Genomic DNA, 20,200 nt, shown 5'->3' on the forward strand with positions numbered 1-20,200 from the left:
GCAGGCCAGGAGGTGCAGGGCGGCACGGGTTCACACAGGGTGACGAGGTGGGTGAGGTTGCACCACAGGAACGAGAAGAAATGTGAAGTGGAGGGGTCGGGGATAGGGGTGAGGGAGGGGCGAAAACAAGAGACAAACATAAGAGATTGTTATTTGTGTTGATATCAGCATGTGTGATGCAAGCCATGAGGCAGTTTGCCATTTACACATGATGACCAAACCATTGACAAACACACCGTCTGTTATATGGTGCAACAGCGAAGGTGGTCAACAGATTTCACTGTCGACCACCTTTATTTTGACAGTTGTTTTTAATGACTGTGACTCATTAAAAAGTGCAAAATATTCTGATGAACAGACAGCATCACACCTTCAGTCCCTTTGTGTAATGCTGGAATCACACAGTAGGTGGCACTGTTCCAACAGTATGGAACTGGTGGGCGACATTCGCAGCATGTGTTTGTCTCTCTTTTGCAGGTGTAGCTCAGTTGAACCACTTAGACACAAACCAGTTTTATGTTTTTACGGGCAAAGAACTGACCAAGCAAAACCCACCAAAGCGCTGACAGAGCAAGATAACAGCAAGAAACCTAGCTTTTTTTTTTTTAATATTAAGCAATTTTACACTTGAGGGATGTTTCACTTACACGTTTCATAAGAAGCAACAGGAGGGAAAGTTTTTGCTGTGGTTGTAAAAGTTTTAAAAATGCATTTGTTTTGGGATTACAGGGATTAGTTGCGGATGAAAGGAGAGCAGGTGTGCTAGTGTTTCACCTCGCTCTTTTGCAACTCCAGAGCTTGTGCTGCCAGCCGTCCCCAGAGAGGGTGGATATTCCTTCTGCTTGAGGAACTCCTCTCAAGGCTGGCCGACACATTTGTTCTGGTCTGTGAGTGCGGCAGAGCCACCGCCCTTTATCTCGTGCTTTTAGAGCTTCCTGCCAAACGACAGGCTTTCCTAGATAGGCCTTCACAACCCTAACCTGATTCCTAGCACCTTTAACTGGCCTGTTTTACCGCCAGAAGTAATAAGAGGCCAAATGGGAAATGGAAATAGGGTTTTACAGCGTGAAAGTGATTCACATTGTCATAACCTCCTTGATCTGTGCTAAAGGAAGCAGGGAGAAATGTTCTATTCTTATCCAGCACACTGATTTAAAGGATCCTCTGACTGAGGCTCTAGTGAACAGATGGCTTGACCACAGAAGCACAGAGCACCGTCTGAAAGGCTGTGTTAATTTTAACACCAGTAATCAACACTCACAGATAACATCTAAAACTGATATTCAGCAAGAACTTAATGCTGTTTTATCAAGTGTGTTTAGATGGTATGAGGTTAGATGTAGCAAGGTAAGAGCTGATTGGCCAACATGAATATGAAGGAATGCAGCTAAATTTCAATATTTGAGCATATTTTATGTTAATACAATGATAACACAGAACAAATCTTCTATCTGAAAAGTGGTCCTACTGCATCTTATTTTAGCTGATTGCAGATGGTACACACAAAAATGTTAAAGTGCCCCTCCAGCTGGCCATCATCACAATGAACACCAGCTGCTTTTCATCTGAACTGGCACAATTTGTCATTGTGTAGATTGGTGCCACTGATGCAATAAGTTTTGATATATTTAGATGTATTCATGTAATGGCTGGGGTGGGAGGCAGAAGACCACTGGGAGACTCCAGAGAGCTGTGGATGTTCCTTGAGTTTGTGCCCCATTAAATATGCCCTAGAAGTGTCAATTAGAATTTGGCCAGAGGAGACAAAAGAGAACAATCTGAAACACCAATGAGATCTGGAAGGAGGGTAAAGGTTTGGATTTACATTTAGGGAATAATGTCTGGGAAACTTTCAGGAGATGAGACATCTTTACCTTTGGTTGAGATCTGAGTAGAGAGGTCACCCAAGGTGGGCACGTCTGATTGTCAGAGTAATGGTCAAAAGTGTGATCAGCAGGTGTGAGTTGACAAATGGAATATGGGTGATGACATTTGATATAAATAGTTTTAAGTTTCCAGAAAGTATTAGAAGAAAAGTCAAATAATTAATCCCATTAAAATTTTTTGAGCCTGATGTCGAGTGAAAAACAAACCAAAAAACACAGTGTGAAGATGAACATAGATGCAGCAAACGTTCTTAATTAGCACTTAAATGCTGTATGCAAATCAACCAGCCGCTTCGATAATTTAATGAGATGGGCTGGAGATCATCAGCGTGCCTTTCCAGCGCAGTTCGTGTTCAGCTGTTTCATTATCCCAAATTTCAAATGATTTAGACAGATTTTTTGCTCCATTCATCTGTAAGCTAAATGTCCTGGATTGGGACTGCAGCTACCAGAAATATAACCAACTAGGAGTGACTTAAAATGGCACAGCTTCTCCTCCCTGTTGACTTGATTAAGGCTTAAATATTAGTTTATTCTTTTTCTGCAGGATACAGCACTGCATGGTTAACAGAGTTTGCACTTCATCTTTCTGGAACATAAAACAGATAAAGACATTGTGAAATAAATTGTCATACAAATAAACAGTGTAAATAATAATATAATAAGTAATATAAATCAACCAAAACTATTAAAATGGAGCTCATTATGTATTCTTATTTTCATCATTCATTTTCCAAATATAAATGATCTTTTTTATTTATTATAGACATTTTAATTTGTGTGGTCCATTTAAAAGTGATTATTTAATGTCAAATTCTCTTTCATAATGGTGCTTTTAATCATTACAGTCCTAAAGTCGTTCTTAGTCAACCAGCTAAAGGATGCTGCTGTTTACAGACTTAAAATGCAGGCAACAAATCTGTTTAACCAAGCTGCTTGTGCAACCTAATAAACCTACTGAAACAAGCTAGAGCAGCTTGAATAAAGCTTGGGGTGAGATGGTAAGAAATAAACCACATTCACATCCCTGCCAATCTAGTTAATCAACTGGTATAAAACATAAAATAACTTGCTGTGTCTGTTTATTTCAAGCTGCAGCTAGATAAGTCGAGTCAAATTTATGGTAAATAATAAATATTTGAGGACAGTGCTTTTCGACAGCTCCTTTTCACACAGTCACTGTTTTGAACCATTTGAGGACAAAGACTTTGCTGTGTGCAAGTGTCAAGCTGAAATAATGGGATTAATTTTGCTTTCATAGGACAAGTGTAGGAATCCACTTCGCTTTCAAATCACAAGAAGAGAGACTGACAGGGAAGAGTGAGAAGGAGAGCGGGGCAGTGTGAGTAAATTGCAGAGTACTGAAAGCGGAAGAAGGAAATAACATCATGAGGAAGAAGAAACATGAAAAACCTAATGGTGGGGAAAGAGAACTGTCCTTTTCATACTGAATTATCAGTGATTGCCACTGACTCAGTGGGCCATTATTACATAGCACTGCAGAGATTCCTTCCAATCTTCTCTCAGTCTAAGGCAACCACAGCATCATTACTCTCCCTGTGTTTCTAATCTCTCTCTCTCTCTGCACCCAACACATTCATTTCTCTGCAATCTTCAAGACTGAGTTTGTGTCTGAACGGTCTTTCCAATTCCATGCTCTATGAAGTTTTAGGTGCACTTCACTGCACCTGTTATTTTTCAAATTACATTGACATTAAGCTTCCCCCCCACCGTGCGCAGACATGGTGCACAAACTTTCTTTTGTCTTTACTGGACTAACATTCTTCAACAGTTAATTTTTCCTTTCCACTGAGGGCCATCTAGCATACTTACAGTCATGTAAGTTTAGAAATGGCTTTCTACGCTTGTCCTGATCGATGACTCACCACAAAATGTTATTGTGGAGGTCTAGAGAGAGTTCTCCGGACTTCACGGCTTGGTTTTTGCAGGGTGAAGTGTGGGAACATATTGAATTTACACAGGCCTGTACTTTTCTAAACTATCACTGCAAAACCGAAGTCACAGATTTAACACTCGTAAAGTTAACATGAACATTGAATCAACTATTTTTAAAGTGGTTAAAATAATAAACACTATGACAGAGTGTCTGGGTGGAGTCTAACCTTATCCCTAAGGAGTTAAACTATATCTGGTGTGATCAACTCTCTAACACTGAACAACATTTTACATTGAAGGTGTTAAAATTTGTTTTTGGAAGTTAAAATTAACTCAGAAATGTTTAACTCTTAATGTCTGACTCTGACATTTCTACGCTCCAAATCTTGCAGTGTATGTCCAATCAGGTTAAGTCAAGTTAAGTCAAGTTCAAGATACATGTCAAGATAAATTACAGCAAACAGAATGCACCTAACTACAATTTGGATGGGTCCAAATACATTTTGATATATAATTAATTAGCAACATTTGCAAAAAGATGCTCTTTTTTCCATGTTAAAGTAAGTACATTTCCGATGTCCTCGACATTATTCCAAAGCATGAAAATGTTAAAAAGTAAAGCATTTAGTTTCTATAGAACTTAAGATCAGTAATAAAAGATGACAGTACCTGCTGCTGGCCCTGGATCTTCATGAAATCCTCCTTTTTGCCACTTTTACTGTTGTCTGTGGTGTTGTGCTGCAGGTGCTTCAGCTTGGAGGCAGCTGAGGAGTGGAGAAGCTTACCGACGGTGGAATTATTTCCTCCCTGAAGAGGAAAAGAGAGAGCGTGAATCAAACGTTGGACACATAGTATACAACCTCTGACATACATCTCTACAGAACCTTATTCCAGCAAGCAAGTCTCCTGAGACCAGTGTTTTTAAGTTTTGTGGTTGCCACTGATTTAAAACTGAACTATCCACTGCACAGAGTTTCTCCATCTATCAGCAGAAAATGACAAAGACGAGAATATAGAAACACAGCATCCAAACTGACGTTGCATAGCTTAAACTCGCTGCAGGATCCACAACACAATGCGCTTAATGATCTTTCCTGCTGAGTTATTCTGTCGACTCTTCCTAATATGTTCAAGTACAAACACGCTTTGAGACAAATTTCCACCCAGCTGTTCCTGTTCTGCGCACAGAGACATCAGCTGGAAGAAAAACTAATAAATGATTAACTGTAGTAGTTTCAAATAACTAATCTCTCTCCCTGTCTTCGTTGGTTGCTCATTTTTTTTACGTGAAGTGGATTTTTTTAAGTAGACATAAAATATACTGAGTACTTCATTCTTAAATCTCATTGCAATGTCCTAATTAAAAAGGGAGCCGTAATGGGTCTAGAGAGTATAACGCCTGTCAGCGTGAATTTAGGGAGAACATGGGCAAACGTTGGACAAGAGTAGGACGAAAGGTTATGTTGAAATTATGAACATGGTTGAAGCTGGACTGATGAAATAATGTTTGAAGACTCTGTAATCCTCAGTCATACCCATGGGAATGCACCCTGGCTCTACATCAGAGGGTCGAAACTCACCATGACAATGTGTGTCAAGTACGGCAGCTCTGCCCTGAGTGGGAGACAACATTCAGAGCAACAGGGAATACTACACAAGCTGTCAAGACACCTCGCTGAAGTGTCAGCTTACACAGCAACAGTACACAATAAGTCTTAACGATGATTGCTTATCTTTTGTTGTGATGAGGTCAACTGGAGGTGAGTTGAAAAGAGGCTATTCGCAATATCTGGTAATAAAGTTCAGCATGTGGTCATTAGATATTAACAAGAAGCACGTTAAAAGTAATTTGGATTGTGGTGTATGAAATTAACTTCTGTTCTGAACGAGGTTCACAAGCAGTTACAGGAGAAACTACTTATACTAGATACTAAACTAATGACACCTGCTTTTTTAACTTGCTACTTTGCATTTTTCCTTAATATTTTACTTGGAAATAATTAGCTAACCCAGTTTTGACAAGACAGAACAAAGGAGGATAAAGGATGTACTGATTTGATAAAGCTGATGAGTAAAGGAAAAAACATAAGAAGCAGAAAAATTGGAAATGTCTTGATTATCTATGGATTTTTGTTTTGTTATATAATTTATTGCCTGTTCAGAGTAACAAAAGGTAAATTTAGCTGTATAGACAGAAACAGTGGTCAGAACAGAGCCATAAAAAAACAAAAACAATACAATTCTCAGCTCAGCAGGAGAGCAGTTTCAGCACAAATCACACACTAGACAAGAAGAGAAGTTGTCTGTTGTCTGTCCCTTGTGCATGTTTTCAATTTCAATTACAATTAGAAGCCCATTTCATCAGGGAGCAGACATCAGAAGCTTGAAAGTGAAGTTGCAGCAACCACCCAGAAAGAGGAATTGAAGAAACAGGACAGAGCATGCTGCTTCAGAGTAGGAATCTGCACAGCAGACATAAGCAATGAACCTGGATCAATGCTGGACTCAAGGATGATGGCTTGGGTGGGACCGGGGGCTTCTTGGTTTCTGAGACCGGACAGACGGTCATCTGTGCAGGAGTGCTTTTGACGACTGTCTTAGTGTAGGGCTGCTCTGCAATGGGACCGCCACTGATCTCTATCAAGGTGTTCTCCAACTCTCGAATGGTCTCCTCCAAGCTGTCCAACCTCCTGTAGGTGCTGTGACGGATGCCTTCTGTCATTCTTGTCTGGCTGGATGGACTGACTACAGAGGTATCTGATCCACTGGACTCAAGAGTACTCTTAACTGAATTCTGCTCTACGTCTGTGCTGTGCTGGAGTGGAAGTATCCCATCCCCTGTCTCTATCCCTCTCTTCAGAGCCTCCAGCAAAGAGCTGTGCTGGCCCATGTAGAGAGAGGATTTTCCTCTGGATTTGGGCACTGGCCTAGATGACTCCACAAGGGAATGAAGCAGCCTATAGGCCTCGCTGGCTGTTTTGGTTTTCTCAAAAAGCACTAGTAGGGGCCGGGTACTCAGTTGGACCTCAGACACTTTTTTAGTCCCTTGCAGGATGGTAAGAGTCTGTAAAGCATCTCCTGCAGTTTTGCTGAGTTTCTGGGCCTCAAAAGAAGACATCACCCTCACCTCCAGCTCTGTCAACAGCAGGGCAAGCTCCTGTTTTAATCCCATATCCCGTTTGAAAAAATGACATTCTTGCTCTGGTTTGGAAGAGCTTCCAAATGAATCCCTGTGCTTGGACATGTGAGTCTGGTGGACGATGCGACAACTGGTCCGATCTTGTGATGGTCTGTCCTCTATAGATTCATTTGCTAAGTCTTTGACAAGAACCTCTGAGCCAGTGGATGAAGCTGGCAAACACTCTGTCAACACGATGTGCGGGACGGGAGACAAGTTCTTTTCCTATAAATGAGGAAAGCACTTAAGCATTTACATTTAAAAACACACTTTCAACTAGTCCTAGCTTAAGTGCAATTCAACAACTTCCTACATATAAAACATATCTGTCTCACACAAAACACCACAGCATCAACAGTAAAACTAAAGCAGAAAACATTCACATTTGTGGCTGTGAAGAAAGGCACATTCTTATAGTTTGTGTTAAGTGTAAAACTGATGCCAAGGTTGATTTGGGGGATGGTTGCAGTTGTGCTTCCTGAGGAAAAACCATACTGTTAAACTTTTATATAGTTTTTTACATTTATCAGTATTCTCAAAATTTAAATCAAATTAATTAAATACTGGTGCTCTTTGTCTTCTCCTGCTGGAAATGTAGATAAGTGCTCGCTAACAACACTACGGTACAAGCTGGTGATTTGATGGTGCCATGTGTTTTTTTGGGAGAAAGTTTTGTGTACATGCACATCAAGAACCAAATGGTGAGCAATAATATCTGCTTAAGATAAGATATGAGACAAAAACATGAGTGCATGAGTGGAGGTGGTCAAGAGGCTGAGCAGTAGCCAGGGGTTTCTGTGTGTAGTAGAGTGGTTAACAGAGGGCAGCAATCCACAGAACTCAGGGTCAGCCAGAGTGTTACCTCAGTGCCTTGGGCCTCAGTGGGCCACAAGTCCAGTCTGCAGGGGGGTGTGCTTTTCCTGATGCAATGGCTAACGGGCAGGAAAAGGGGAGGGGGTAGAGCGAGCCTGAGTGTGGCTCGCTCAAACAGCTGGGGAATGAAAAGGGAGGTTCAAAAACTGTCACAAATAATGGGATAAAAACACAACAGTTAAGGAAATCAGTTACTGGCGACTCTTTGTTTCATCAAATTATAGGGAAGCCAACTCAAACCCAGTCCATGCAGCCATCAGAGTCCATCTGTCTGGCTATGATCTGTGATCCCTGCGTGATGATGTGTGTGACTGAGCAGTGTGTGATCTTCGGGCTCTCCCAGTGCCAGGGGCAGGGGGACATATGGCACCTGCTGCTTGAACATGTGGTAATGATGGTGAGTACATAATGCACAAACTATGTTTTATTTACCTCTAATTCTGCAGCAATTTTTTCATCTTCTCTTTCCTCCTTATCCCCAGGAGCCAGTGTGGGGGGTGTGGATGCAGGGCGAGGGTTTTCGGATACGGTCCTCCTCAATTTTACATGAGGCTTCTGCACTTCAGTCTCTTCAGATTCTGATTTCTACAATCCAAAAATCCAAAAGGGCCTTTAATGTATCTTAATATTTTACTGACAAGCACATAATGTTGTGATGTAAAAGGAACTTTCGTTAAAGCTGTAACAAAACTGTAATATCTTATTTTATATTGTACAACTGTACATTTGTGAGTTTTCTGTCTCACCTTTATATTCTTTCCAGGAATGAGAGGTTCTCCGCTGCGGCTGGTCAGACCTGGGGAAGATGGGAAGCTACGTCTAGGTGGTGGTGGAGGAGGAGATTTAGAGGGTTTCTCTGTGCGATACCGTGGTACAGTCAGCTCATCTAGAAAAGGAAATGACATAAATATTTTGAGAAAGGAGCATTGTTTTGATATTTGTCATTTTCAGTGTGGTGTATGCACTAATATCTGGGCTTGGAGGGTGGTAAAACTTTTTAAAATTAAAATTAAAATCAATAGTGGCTACCTTAAACCAAGCTGTTTTTCTTATCTCTTGAAAATCTGACAATCAGACGAGACATGGATTTCTCTTGATGCACATGATGCATGATGCACACTAAAACAATTAACTCTCCTTCTTACCAGAGCCACGCCTGGATCCTCCCTCTTTTCCAGAAAGCTTATGCTGGGGCTTGTTGGTCCGGTGCTCTGGGGTTCCCGTCCCACTCTGTGGGTTCTGAGAAGAAGGTGTGTTGATGGAGGGCTTGATCTGCTTGGCAGCAAAGTCAAGATCAGGAATAGCCTTCATTAACTCAGCCTGGGTCTCCTCCAGCAGCCGGTTGATGTCCTGGGCACTGTACTGAGTGAGACTGGCCCGCTTCTCCTCCCAGTCTCGCTCTGCTGCCTGTGAAGTGGACACATGGACACATAACAAAAGTGTTTGTCTTTTAGGTGTAACTACATTATATGATTTACAATGTAGACTACGAAGCAACAAATCTATTCCTACCAGTCGGACTTCTACAGACAAAGCTTTGTCAGCTGCAGCACGCCGTTCTAGCTCCTCCAGGGCTTTGCCCTTGTGGGGAACAGGAGGATGATTGTCCTTGTGGGGGCCTGATGGGTTCCCATGGCCACGGCTGAGGCTGGAGTGAGGGCTCCAGTTGGACAGACTGTTGCCTCCTCCAAGGTCATTGATGGTGAGCGGTGGGCTGGTGGGGATGTCAAAGTCTGGAAACTTTCGCAAGTCATCATTGTGCTTTGATGAAGTACTAGAGAAGTCGTCCTGCTTCTTCCACGACCCCTCATTCACTTGTCTGGTAAGACATGGATGATAACTTAATTAAAAAATGAAGTGAAAACTATTGTTGCTAAATGTCAAAACAAGCATAAAACCAAATACAAATACCAGCTCACTGTTCCTCACAAAGATGAGAGAAAAGGAGGATGTTGTGCACTTTTTAATCACTGATGTCAATTTAACCAGAGAGTTTTGCTTTTGGACAGCTGAAGTCAAAATTCACCATGAAATTAGAAAGCCGATTCATATGACTGAAATGAGCCTTCTGCAGTAATCCCATTTCCACTTTAATACAAGCAGCTTGAATGCATTTATGATGATTTTCAATTACTTCTCTCATTTATTGTTCATTTCAAACAATAAATATTTAACAGTGGAAATCTATCATCCAGATTAACAAAACTATTTCATCAATTTTTTTTACAGGGTAAAGCAGGTGCTGAAGCGGCCGAGCAGGTTCATACTTGCGCATGGTCGTAAGGGTGTCAGTTATAGTCTTGCAGCGTTTTAACAGGGCGTCGAGTCTGTGCGGCTCTTCTTTCAGGAACTTGACAGCCTCCACTTCCACCCTCAGCACCACCCGCATCTTACTCTGCAGGCCTGGAAACTGATCTGCAGCAGAAAGCAGCTAAGTAACACAGGAAGTCAACCGTCTTCCCCGCAAACAAATCAATTCTACTCGTCAAAGACGTTAAAAGCCTTTTTTATATAATTAAACCAACAATTTCTGGACTACTGTAAATGATCAGGGACTTCATTAAGACAATGAGCAGGCGGAGCAATCTGAGACTGATTAAATGTTTGGCATACTGACTGTGGGTGACTAAAAGATAATCAGTGCTTTGGTGAGTAATTAGTGCATTATAAAATGTCTACCAGTTTAATAGACTGTGTTTTCTGTTTTGTTCTCATGAAGAGAATATGAAATGTGCCAGTATGGCTCACTTTTTAGTTCTGTAAGCGTTTCTCCCAGCTTTCTCAGAACAGTCGTCTTCTCCTCCAGCTCCTGCACTGTCACCAGCTTGTGGTTGACAGACGACTCCTTCTGGATCTCCTCCACTGACTTCTCCAGGTCACTGTGATAGAACAGACAGGAGACTAAACACCAGGAATTCCTCTGCTACACTTTACTAAATAATAATCTCAGATTTATGCCGTTTAAGTTGACATACAACTTATGCCAATAAAGTATTTACTGGCAGATCAACACCTGAAATGCAGGAATGCAGAGTGGTATTTAAAGGTTTCAAACAACGACTGCGAGATAAAAGGTGGAACACAAAATCTGTACCGATCTACGTCAGACTTGACGTCAAATAAATCTACCCCAAGATATTTAACGATTCAAAGTTCTATGTATAATTAACTAAAATAAATTGGCCATTAGCCAGAGAGAATAACAGACATTGATTAGGAGAGAACATCTAACAGCTTCAGCCAATTAGTCTGCAATCAACACGCCACTCAGAGTGAGTTTCAGGAACTCATCTGCTTCTCATAGAGATGCGAAAAGGATAAGTGCGGTGAATATTTCCACATTTGATACTGAAGCAAGTTATCTGATTATTAAATCTCCAGGTAGCTCCTCTGTTCTGATTTTGCAGTCACTTCAATTAGTTGCTGGACTGTCTCACACCTCAGATCTTAATAAGCATCTTGCTCAATGCAGAACCTAATTACAGTTATAATTTCATACTATCACTACGTCACCCTCTGAGTCATCTAACTGGAAAACAGATATGCAATTGAAAAATACACACTAAAAAGTCATTTTAAGCCATCCGTCAATTTATATAGTACCAAAAACCACTCAGCAGCATCGTAGAAGAAAGCAAATTAACTATTATTAATTATTTTTCTGGTGTCTCATGTTATATTTATGACTGATTAAAAACAAACGCTTTAAAGAGAGGCTCTGATACAAGTCACGTCCTCTTCTACAATCACTGTCAGGCATTATTCCCTTATTTCCAGTACTGACTGTAGCTGCTGGATGATGAGTTCCTCCTCATTGAGATACTTGAGTCTCTCCTCCTCCACCAGGAGGCGCTGTCTCTGCAGAGGATCCTCCTGCTTCCTCAAGGCATCTGTAACGCGCACATTCAGCTCCGCTTCTGCTCGCTTCAGCAGAGTTTTCACTGAATCCTGGTTTTCCATCTGTGCAGACACACACATGCACACATATTCCAACACAGCATTACAGATGACATGCAGTATATTGCTCTTATTACATGAGGGCATGTGCTGCACTCACTGGACATTTGGAAATGAACTACATCAATGCTAGCCTTGATGGCCTCAGGAGAATAGCTTGCTGAAGTCATGAAATCTGCTATCGCTGCCATCGCAACATATGAACAGGACAATGAGGAGAAGTGCGGCTGCTTAAGGCTTTTCAAAACAAACCCAAGTGATTTACTGCAACTATACATTTTGTTTTTCCCATCCTTGATAGGGCAGACTGTGGCCTCTTGTTTTGTTGTACAACCTTCACTGCTTTGTTATCTGAGAACATTTCGCTCTATCCTTGACTGCTCGTATGTTTTTCAGTGATTGCTTATGGGTATTAGCCTTCATACCAGAAGCCTTGTTCTTGAAAGCACTCCTAGATGCAGCAAGTAGTTCACTGGGGTTGTGTGCGTGTGTGTGAGCACATGCATATAATAGCACAGAAAGTTGGGATGCCCTGAGGAAGACGAATGATGTCCACGGCAGAAACACTGAGCATGAACTCAGTGTTATGAGTGGAATATTCTACCGACTACTGCATGTAATACAACTCCCTGAGATGAAAGCACCTGGTAAACAAGAAAAATTAATAATTGATCCATCTTATGTTCCAGGAAGTGAAGCAAGACAACAATCTCAATGACATTTTAAATTACACAGTGTTTCCCATTATACTGCCAGCAGTGATGCAATAATATTTAAAATGTAGCGTATTTTAAAATATGTTTATTATATTACAAAAAATGCATTTTTAAACTCTGTCAAGTCTTAGTTATGTGCTCCCTCTCTCCCTGTCTCTCTTGCACCGCTCTTCTGTATAATTCATGAACCACATGTAATATTTAAGCTGCTGGCTATCGCCATGGGCAACAATAAGGGTCCAGGTGCAGGGGTCACGGTTGGGCACACAGACAGGTAAACAGAAAAACTCTCTTCTCTGGGTAGAGTCACACCCTGACAGTTTTGCTCTCTGTCTCACTACTTAGCTAGTTCAAGAAGCCCCTGTGACTGCTGTCATGGAACAAATGCAACCAATGCATGCCTAACATCTGTCACTTTCATTACTCTGTCTTTCTCTTTTCTCTTTGCAAGAGGTTTGACTCATATCCTCTGCCTCTGGAAGCATTTAACTCATCACCTCCTCCCGACACCTCCTACGGTAACATGGCACAGCTTGCATCAGAAATAAATGAAATGAGCGAGGTCCTTACCTCCACATTTTTGTTAACCCTTCTTTGTGACATTTCATTAAATGCTGCATCTGTTGTGACATTCTCAGTCTCTGTAGAATAACACCCAATGTGAACCAAACGTATGAATCTATTTAGTCCTTAAAGTGCCCTCAATGTGTTATGCATACGTGTGTATTGAAATATTGTACACTATATGTTCCACAGTGGTTTTTACAATTGCATGTCCAGTATCTGTAGAAATGTACTGATGAGTTTAGATTATTCATGCATCTTCAGGGAAATCTCTGGACCATCAACGGTATAAATTATTACATTAAGGTAACCCAATTAAATAGACACACACTGCAGCAAGGCATCCCCTAATCAATCATTTACGTCATTTTATCATGTGTAGCACTGAGACTAATCAAGGTATTATCCAAGTTAATACCTTTCGATTCACAGAAAAGGACTGAATTCAAATGGACGCAGAAACACTGTCCTGGTTGCTCTGGATAATCCACTGGACATACTGTCAACATTTTGCCTAGAGGCTATTTCTCTGGTATGAAGTAGTTACTGTAATCAGAGCTGTTCAGAAGTCTGTGGATTATGCAAACTAATCAAGACCCCTTTTCTGGCAAGACATGCTGATTTTTTTCCAACGCGCTGAGCACGACAAACAAGATTCTATTTGCCTCTGTTTGATTGAGGTGCAGGCAGACATCTACAGAAGTTGATTAGTTCTGAATTTGTATCATTTTAAAGGCTGTTCAATGTTTTACATGTCTTTTACTATGCTTCTATATTGCCAGCTGCAAACACCAATTGCTCTCTATAAATGTTGCATTCAGAAACTGTGAATAAATGTATAAAATAAAAATGAAGCATTATCACTGAATATGTACAGTCAACATTTTTTCCTTTTTTGTAATTATCCTTTACGGGACCCTTAAATCGCTCTATTGTATTTTACTTGTATTATGACATTTGCCTTTGACCTTGAGCTCCAAATATAAAGTCTCGAATTTAATAAATATAAATAGGTTTTTCTCTTCTCGACACAAAGGTTCATGGTCAACAGGAGCTGTACAAAGTTCCCACCTGAAATTATGCAGTTGATATGTTGCATTTCCTTACGTTGCTCCAGTGTAAACAGTCACATGAACACTCAAAGGAACAAATAGCAGTTAGCAAGAGTGCAGCTTGACAAAACTGCTGGTTTTCAAAGTAAGAAAAATAATTTAAAATAAAACTAGAATATTGTTGAAATAATTCAAAACTGAGGGGGAAAAACTATTTGAGCGAGTACATACCTCTAATTCTAAAATGATTTTGTAATTTGGGAGTATATTCTGTAAGAAATATATTGATTTTTTTTATCATACATATGTTATTTACCTGTATCTTGCGTAGCTGGGTGAGTTGCTTGCGTAGGTCTGTGGTGCTTTGCTGCAGGCCGTGCAGGCGAAGCTGCATCTGCAAACGGCCAACGCTGTTCACCGGGCTTGCATTAGAAGGCGGTGGCGGCATCAGAGCTAGAGGTGCTGACGGTGTATGAGCTGCCAATCACAGAGCAGGACATGGGAGTCACCCGGAGGTCGTTGGGAAACAAACTGGTTAGTTTGCTGGGCTGTGCTCTGCTGAGATTTGCAGTAAGCCAGCATGACACACAATACAAACAGTAAGACAGACACAGCAGAAAAAAGGCCCAAAGAAATGTACATATACAGAAAACCTTGATAAATAAACACACACTGGAACAAATGCAGTGTGTAAAGGCAAAAAAAAGAGCCATATTCACAAAGCTCTACTAGCCCACCGGGAGAAACGTGAGCTCATGCTATTAGTAACTCATACAGAAGTGCAATTAGTCTAATCAGTAGTGACACACAAGAGGATAACCATGCTCTTATCTTAACACAGGGCTTTGTGAGAATGGCCATTGACTCCTCAGTTATTCTCACACACATATGCCCATTAAACACACACACACACACACACACTTTTACAAATTCACAAAGGAGTGCCTGGTCTGTCACAAACTACCCTCTGAAATTCCCAAAGGAACAACCGAGCGTAAATTGAGAAAGTATTACTAAGACAGGACGAAGGGGTCCGCGCTCTGGGAAACCAACCAAGGGAAAAACGGGAGGATAGACACTACCAGCTATCCAGCAATACCACACATCCAAACAGAGGTCAGAGAGCCATGAGAGATGTCTGATAGGAGAAATAAAAAGGGTGACGGAGTAGAAGATGGAAACTACCTTTCTTCTTCAGACGTCCAGCTGGAATATATAGAATATAGAAAGAGTGAGCCAGTTACCAAGAAATTAATGACAGAGAGTGTTAGAGCGACAAGGAGGGAGCGGAAAGTCTTCATGTTGATATTTACTGAATGATGATTCTGTGTAAGTGTTTTTTTATTGACAGCAGCGCATAAAATGACTGTGGTGATGGTTTAGTCTTTTGGCAGTGTACAAATTTGTGAAGAAAATTTCAAACACAACTGTGTCCTTGTGCTGGCCCGGTGAAGGTCTGGCCATAGAAAAGGTTGGCTTGTGCCAAAAGTGCACTATGAAAATGATGACTGGTTGTTTCATTCAGTATATAATATATTGTATACAAGCTACATGTGTTAAAACAATCTGCCAGTATTTCTTAAACATACAAATGAAATATGTGCATCAAGAACAGAAAGTCAAATGTAAAAAACATACCTTTCAACCACTTCAAAGATGTGTTTCTTAATACCTTGCCAAGGAGGTTATGTTTACAGTCTTCTATGCTGTTTGTTTGTTTAACACATTTCAATAGCTCAAAAGCTATTACAAGGTGTATTTTTTCATTTTTGGCAGAGCTTTGGCCAGAATGTCCCTTCTGATTTTTGTATTTTTGCAGAGGCAGGCTAAACACATCACAGATAAAATTATTACCGATCTGACTGAGAAAGACAATACTCAATGCTTTTGCCAGGTACTGGACACAACCAGTATTTTCAAATGATGGATCGTGAGTCGTGTGGAATGAAACCCTTCAACTTTAACACAAAATGACCCAGTGAGAGAAATAGAGAGATGAATGAATAAGAAATCTCGCTCAATTCGTCACTGAATGTTTAAAGGGCTGGTATTATGGCCCATTTTGACTCATTTTTCCCCCTGTCCTCCAGCAGGTTGTTTGAGAAGCTGTCTGGATAAAATAAGTATAATTCGTGACCAACTACTCTCACCCCTAATTGGAAAACTACCTTGTGATAAATTCTCTTGCTGTATTTTTACCTCAAGCTGATTAATTTGCTTGTTTATGTCAGCCGGTGTGGGCTGATGTGTAAGCTGTCAATCAACCTTTGATGTAGACCAAAGACATAAAAAGATTAGTCTTCGAAAGCTGAAATATGAATCAATGAGTCCATCTATTTGTACTACTATTCTACTTTATCGTGATCGGTTAAGTCCTTGATGCCACAGTTTTTTTTTTGGGTCCACCATCTTCTGTAAATTTCAGTCCATTGTTAGTAGGAAAAAGAAGCAGTAAAACATTTTGTGCATAAATATTAGTGCAGCAGCGATGTTAGTAAAAAGTAGACTAGTGAGTTACAGTTCACTACACAGGTCACAAATACCCTGCTGTACTCACTTCCAGTGGCGGAGCCATCGCTATTGGTTTCGGTCTTCTCGCTGGAAGAGAAAGGTAATGGCCGTGAGAACTCCGTCCCTTGGTCTGGAGGGCAGCCCGCCATCATGCAGAGACGCAGCAGGCCACATCTGAGGATCAACGGCCACAGGGCAAGGCAATTACAGTGCTAACGCTAACAGCACTTCTACTGGACACTATGAGGCTGATTAACAAGTTATTGTCTTGTTAATGAGCCTATATTGGATTCATGAAGGTGAACAGCCATGAAAACAATGTTCAGTCTAGAAGGGAAAGTCAAAGTCTCCTAAAAGCTATCTTACACATCTATGTATCAATGCATAAATCAATAACACTGTACCCTCCAGCTGACATTTAGTGCTCTGTACCTGTGCTGTGCTCACACAAAGCAATGTACCACTTCACTGCTACAGAGCTGATAATGGCTCTGATAATAGCTTGCTGCTGTCCCTGTCAATAATGCTTCCTATGTGTCTAAGCTGGAGCAGTATCTGTGAGATTTAGAGGGTTAATGGGGTATAATGGAGAGCCTTACGTGCTGTCACTGTCTGGTGCTCTGGTCAGCACACTCTGGACCAGGCCTGTAAGGCTGGCTATCTGCTTCTCCATGGCCTCCATACGCTCCAGACGATGATCCCTAGACAAAAAAAAAAAAAACACCCCAACCACCAAACCATAAACACATTAAGCTACAGGCACATGAGCAATTAGATGAAGTCTAACTTAACTATTTCTGAAATTAAATGTTTCTAGTCACATAAGTCACAAAATACGACTCTGGCAGTAAACATGGTTTTTGTGTAGGACCCTATTGTTCATTTGCAGAACAACAAAAACAGGACCACCTTGATACAGGTCCACATACCTTAATGAAACACACTGCACTGACTCATACTGACCTGCTACTGTCAGGGTCTTGCCCAGACAATGAAGAACCAAAACCAGTTGTGGCCCTGCCACCCTCTCCAGGCCCAGCTGTAAGACACAAAGGCTCTGAACTGGAGCTGGGCCTTGACTTTGGGCTTTCTACAAACACAGACGAGGAGGCAGAGTCCTTACGGAAGGTCTGTCTAACAGGTGAGGCTCTGGGTGAGCTGGAATATGAGTCCCTGTCCCTCAGCTGCATGTCAGGGATTTTCTGCGGGGATGAGGGTGGCATGCGAAAACCCATGCCCAGCGTGGCTGAGGAGTATGTGTCAGAGTAGAGTGAACCTCCGGGTTTGTAGAGGGAGTCCTCCAGGTCTCCTTGAAGAGCAGCAGCTGAGTAGGTGCTGAGGGAGCGCACAGAGCCACGCCGGTACAAGCCACTAGAAACGGGGAAGCTAAAGGGATCTCCGATGGCAGCTAACGACTGGGTGGAGGCAATGCTGAGGCGGCCCTCATGCATCAAGCTGTAGGGATCTGCATACAGCCCTTCGTTCTTCATTAATGCCAAGTTTTTCGCAGAAACTTCTTCATCAGGCTTGACGTCACGGCGCTCCAGGATGGCGCTGGGTGATGGAGACAGGCCTGCATTGGCACCGTGGCCTGCTGAAGGATGGTGAGGGTGTCGAGGCTGTTCATGCTGGGCATGGGACCCAGAAAAGGACGGAGGACGGCCGCCGCTGTAGGAGAGGCGTGAGCGGGATGGAGAGCCAGAGGATGCTGAGGCCGTGGAGGAGGGAAGGGTGTTAAGACGGCGGGTTGGGGATGAGTCTCGCGAAGAGTACACCATCTCCCTCTGAAATGAACAGGAAGGGTTGAGAGTTACCAGGATCTCCAGATGACAGCACTGACAGTTTGACATGAAGAAAACTGTAATCTGATTGAAACTGGAATGACAATAGATGATGAAGAATTTCCTAAAAGATCAACTGAGCACTGGTATTTAAAAAAGTTCATATATTGACTGACTGAATATTTCAGGAGGCCATGTGCTCACACAGTTCCCTCAAGTGTTGATGAGAGGACACAGGAGATAAAGCAACATTTCCAACATAGCTTTTGTTTTCCTCTACCCGTCTACCCTTGTACAGCGTCATACCTACCTCTGTTTTCACGTAGTTGATTTATTTGTTTGTGATTTTTCTCATTTCTGTAGCTCTCAAAAGTTGAATACCATGCTTTTCCTCATCACATAACTACTTTTGTATCCCAACACATCCCGGTTTTCTTTTCATTTGCTTCACAGCATCCTACCTAACCTCGTCACACAGCACAATGTAATACACAGAAAATATTGGAGCATGACAAAAGGAATTTGCGCCGCTGAGCCTTCAACAGGGATAAATTTATAAGCTATATGAGGTGGTCTAGTTTGCTCAAACTGTGAAAACAACATAGATAAAAACACAGAACCTGAAACTGCTCCACAAGACAACACCAGACACAGAACACACACAGGAGAGAACTAATGGCAAGATGGTTATTAGATGGAGCCAATCACTATGAAATGATTGACTGTGCATCTCAAATTAAGTGTGAAAGATGATTGACAATATTGATAATTCTAGCTTTTAACATGACCTGGTATCAAAGTTTGAGTGTGTATGAAAATATACATGTCTCTGCAGTTATAGTAAATGGTAGTCATCTGTTTCTTTACCTTTTTTTCCTTTTCTGTCTCTTGTATGAACAGGGACACACGTGCATGCAGACACATACACACATTATACACTGGAGGAATCATCGTTTTCACTGCCTGTTTGCATGGTTAATAGCAGTTGTATTTTCAGTATTGAGTGAATAATGCAGATGGTAAGCAGGGTTTTGTATAAAATGTGAAAAAAAAAAAGGTTTCCCTCAGGCTTCCTTGATCTTCATTGAAGCAGAAATAGCTTCAGATGTTAAAATATGCCCATTTCACAGAGGAACATTGTTCTCTGGTGTCTGCACAGCAACAGATGGCCTACTTGAAGATAAGAAAATACATTTCCATGAGGGATACCTGTTAAATTACTAACCCACATATACCCAACAGCCTGTCAAAGTTACCAGTGAAATATAAAAAGTACACTGCTCCTGTTTATGTATGTTATAGCAGTTCTCACTGACATGATAGTTGTCAAACATCAGGTCTGAAGCACATCACACTTCTTTTTGTATTGTAAAATAACCCACTTGTCCTCTTTACCTCCCCACTCCCCCAGCACCATTATCCTCACCCTCAAGTCTCCGTTAGCCAGATGTGCAGCAGCAGGGTAGGAAGCATAGATGGGTTCTTTGCGGTAAATCTTGATAATGCTGCGGTCCTGGATATCCCGGACATCCTCCAGCTCATAGAAGACATTGCGTGCCTCATCCTTGATCAAGATGGCTGTGTTGGGTGATTTCAGCATACCTGCTGTTAACTTCTGAGGAAACATGTGCACGATGAGCGCGTGCAGTGTGTCTAGGCTGCTCAGCTCGTGGGTAATATGCACCCGACGTGTCTCATCCCCATACTGCAGGAATAGCACGCCTAAAAGAGATTGACAGTCGAGAGAGAAAGTGATGACTTTAGAGAATGCAGAAAACAACTAGCC

The 20,200-nt window shown here is 41.6% G+C and overlaps 1 protein-coding gene across 2 annotated transcripts in view; it reads right to left on the reverse strand.

Moving 5' to 3' along the window:
• Positions 1–20,200, reverse strand: part of si:ch211-278a6.1 (SRC kinase signaling inhibitor 1) — a 37,689-nt gene that overhangs the window by 5,653 nt on the left and 11,836 nt on the right. Inside the window, exons 5-19 of one of the 2 annotated variants that reach the window (XM_026364944.1) lie at positions 19,841–20,136; positions 17,597–18,417; positions 17,233–17,334; positions 16,680–16,807; positions 14,439–14,599; positions 11,618–11,793; positions 10,582–10,712; positions 10,101–10,248; positions 9,346–9,652; positions 8,979–9,240; positions 8,580–8,719; positions 8,266–8,418; positions 7,823–7,951; positions 6,271–7,185; positions 4,452–4,589 (exon numbers count right to left, since the gene is read on the reverse strand). In XM_026364944.1, coding sequence (XP_026220729.1) covers positions 4,452–4,589; positions 6,271–7,185; positions 7,823–7,951; positions 8,266–8,418; positions 8,580–8,719; positions 8,979–9,240; positions 9,346–9,652; positions 10,101–10,248; positions 10,582–10,712; positions 11,618–11,793; positions 14,439–14,599; positions 16,680–16,807; positions 17,233–17,334; positions 17,597–18,417; positions 19,841–20,136 — 4,007 coding nt within the window. The remainder of the gene's footprint in view (positions 1–4,451; positions 4,590–6,270; positions 7,186–7,822; positions 7,952–8,265; positions 8,419–8,579; positions 8,720–8,978; positions 9,241–9,345; positions 9,653–10,100; positions 10,249–10,581; positions 10,713–11,617; positions 11,794–14,438; positions 14,600–16,679; positions 16,808–17,232; positions 17,335–17,596; positions 18,418–19,840; positions 20,137–20,200) is intronic. The other variant, XM_026364859.1, reaches the window with a different exon arrangement.

The sequence above is a fragment of the Anabas testudineus genome, chromosome 8, assembly GCF_900324465.2.
Source record: "Anabas testudineus chromosome 8, fAnaTes1.2, whole genome shotgun sequence".
NCBI classification, from domain to species: domain Eukaryota; kingdom Metazoa; phylum Chordata; class Actinopteri; order Anabantiformes; family Anabantidae; genus Anabas; species Anabas testudineus.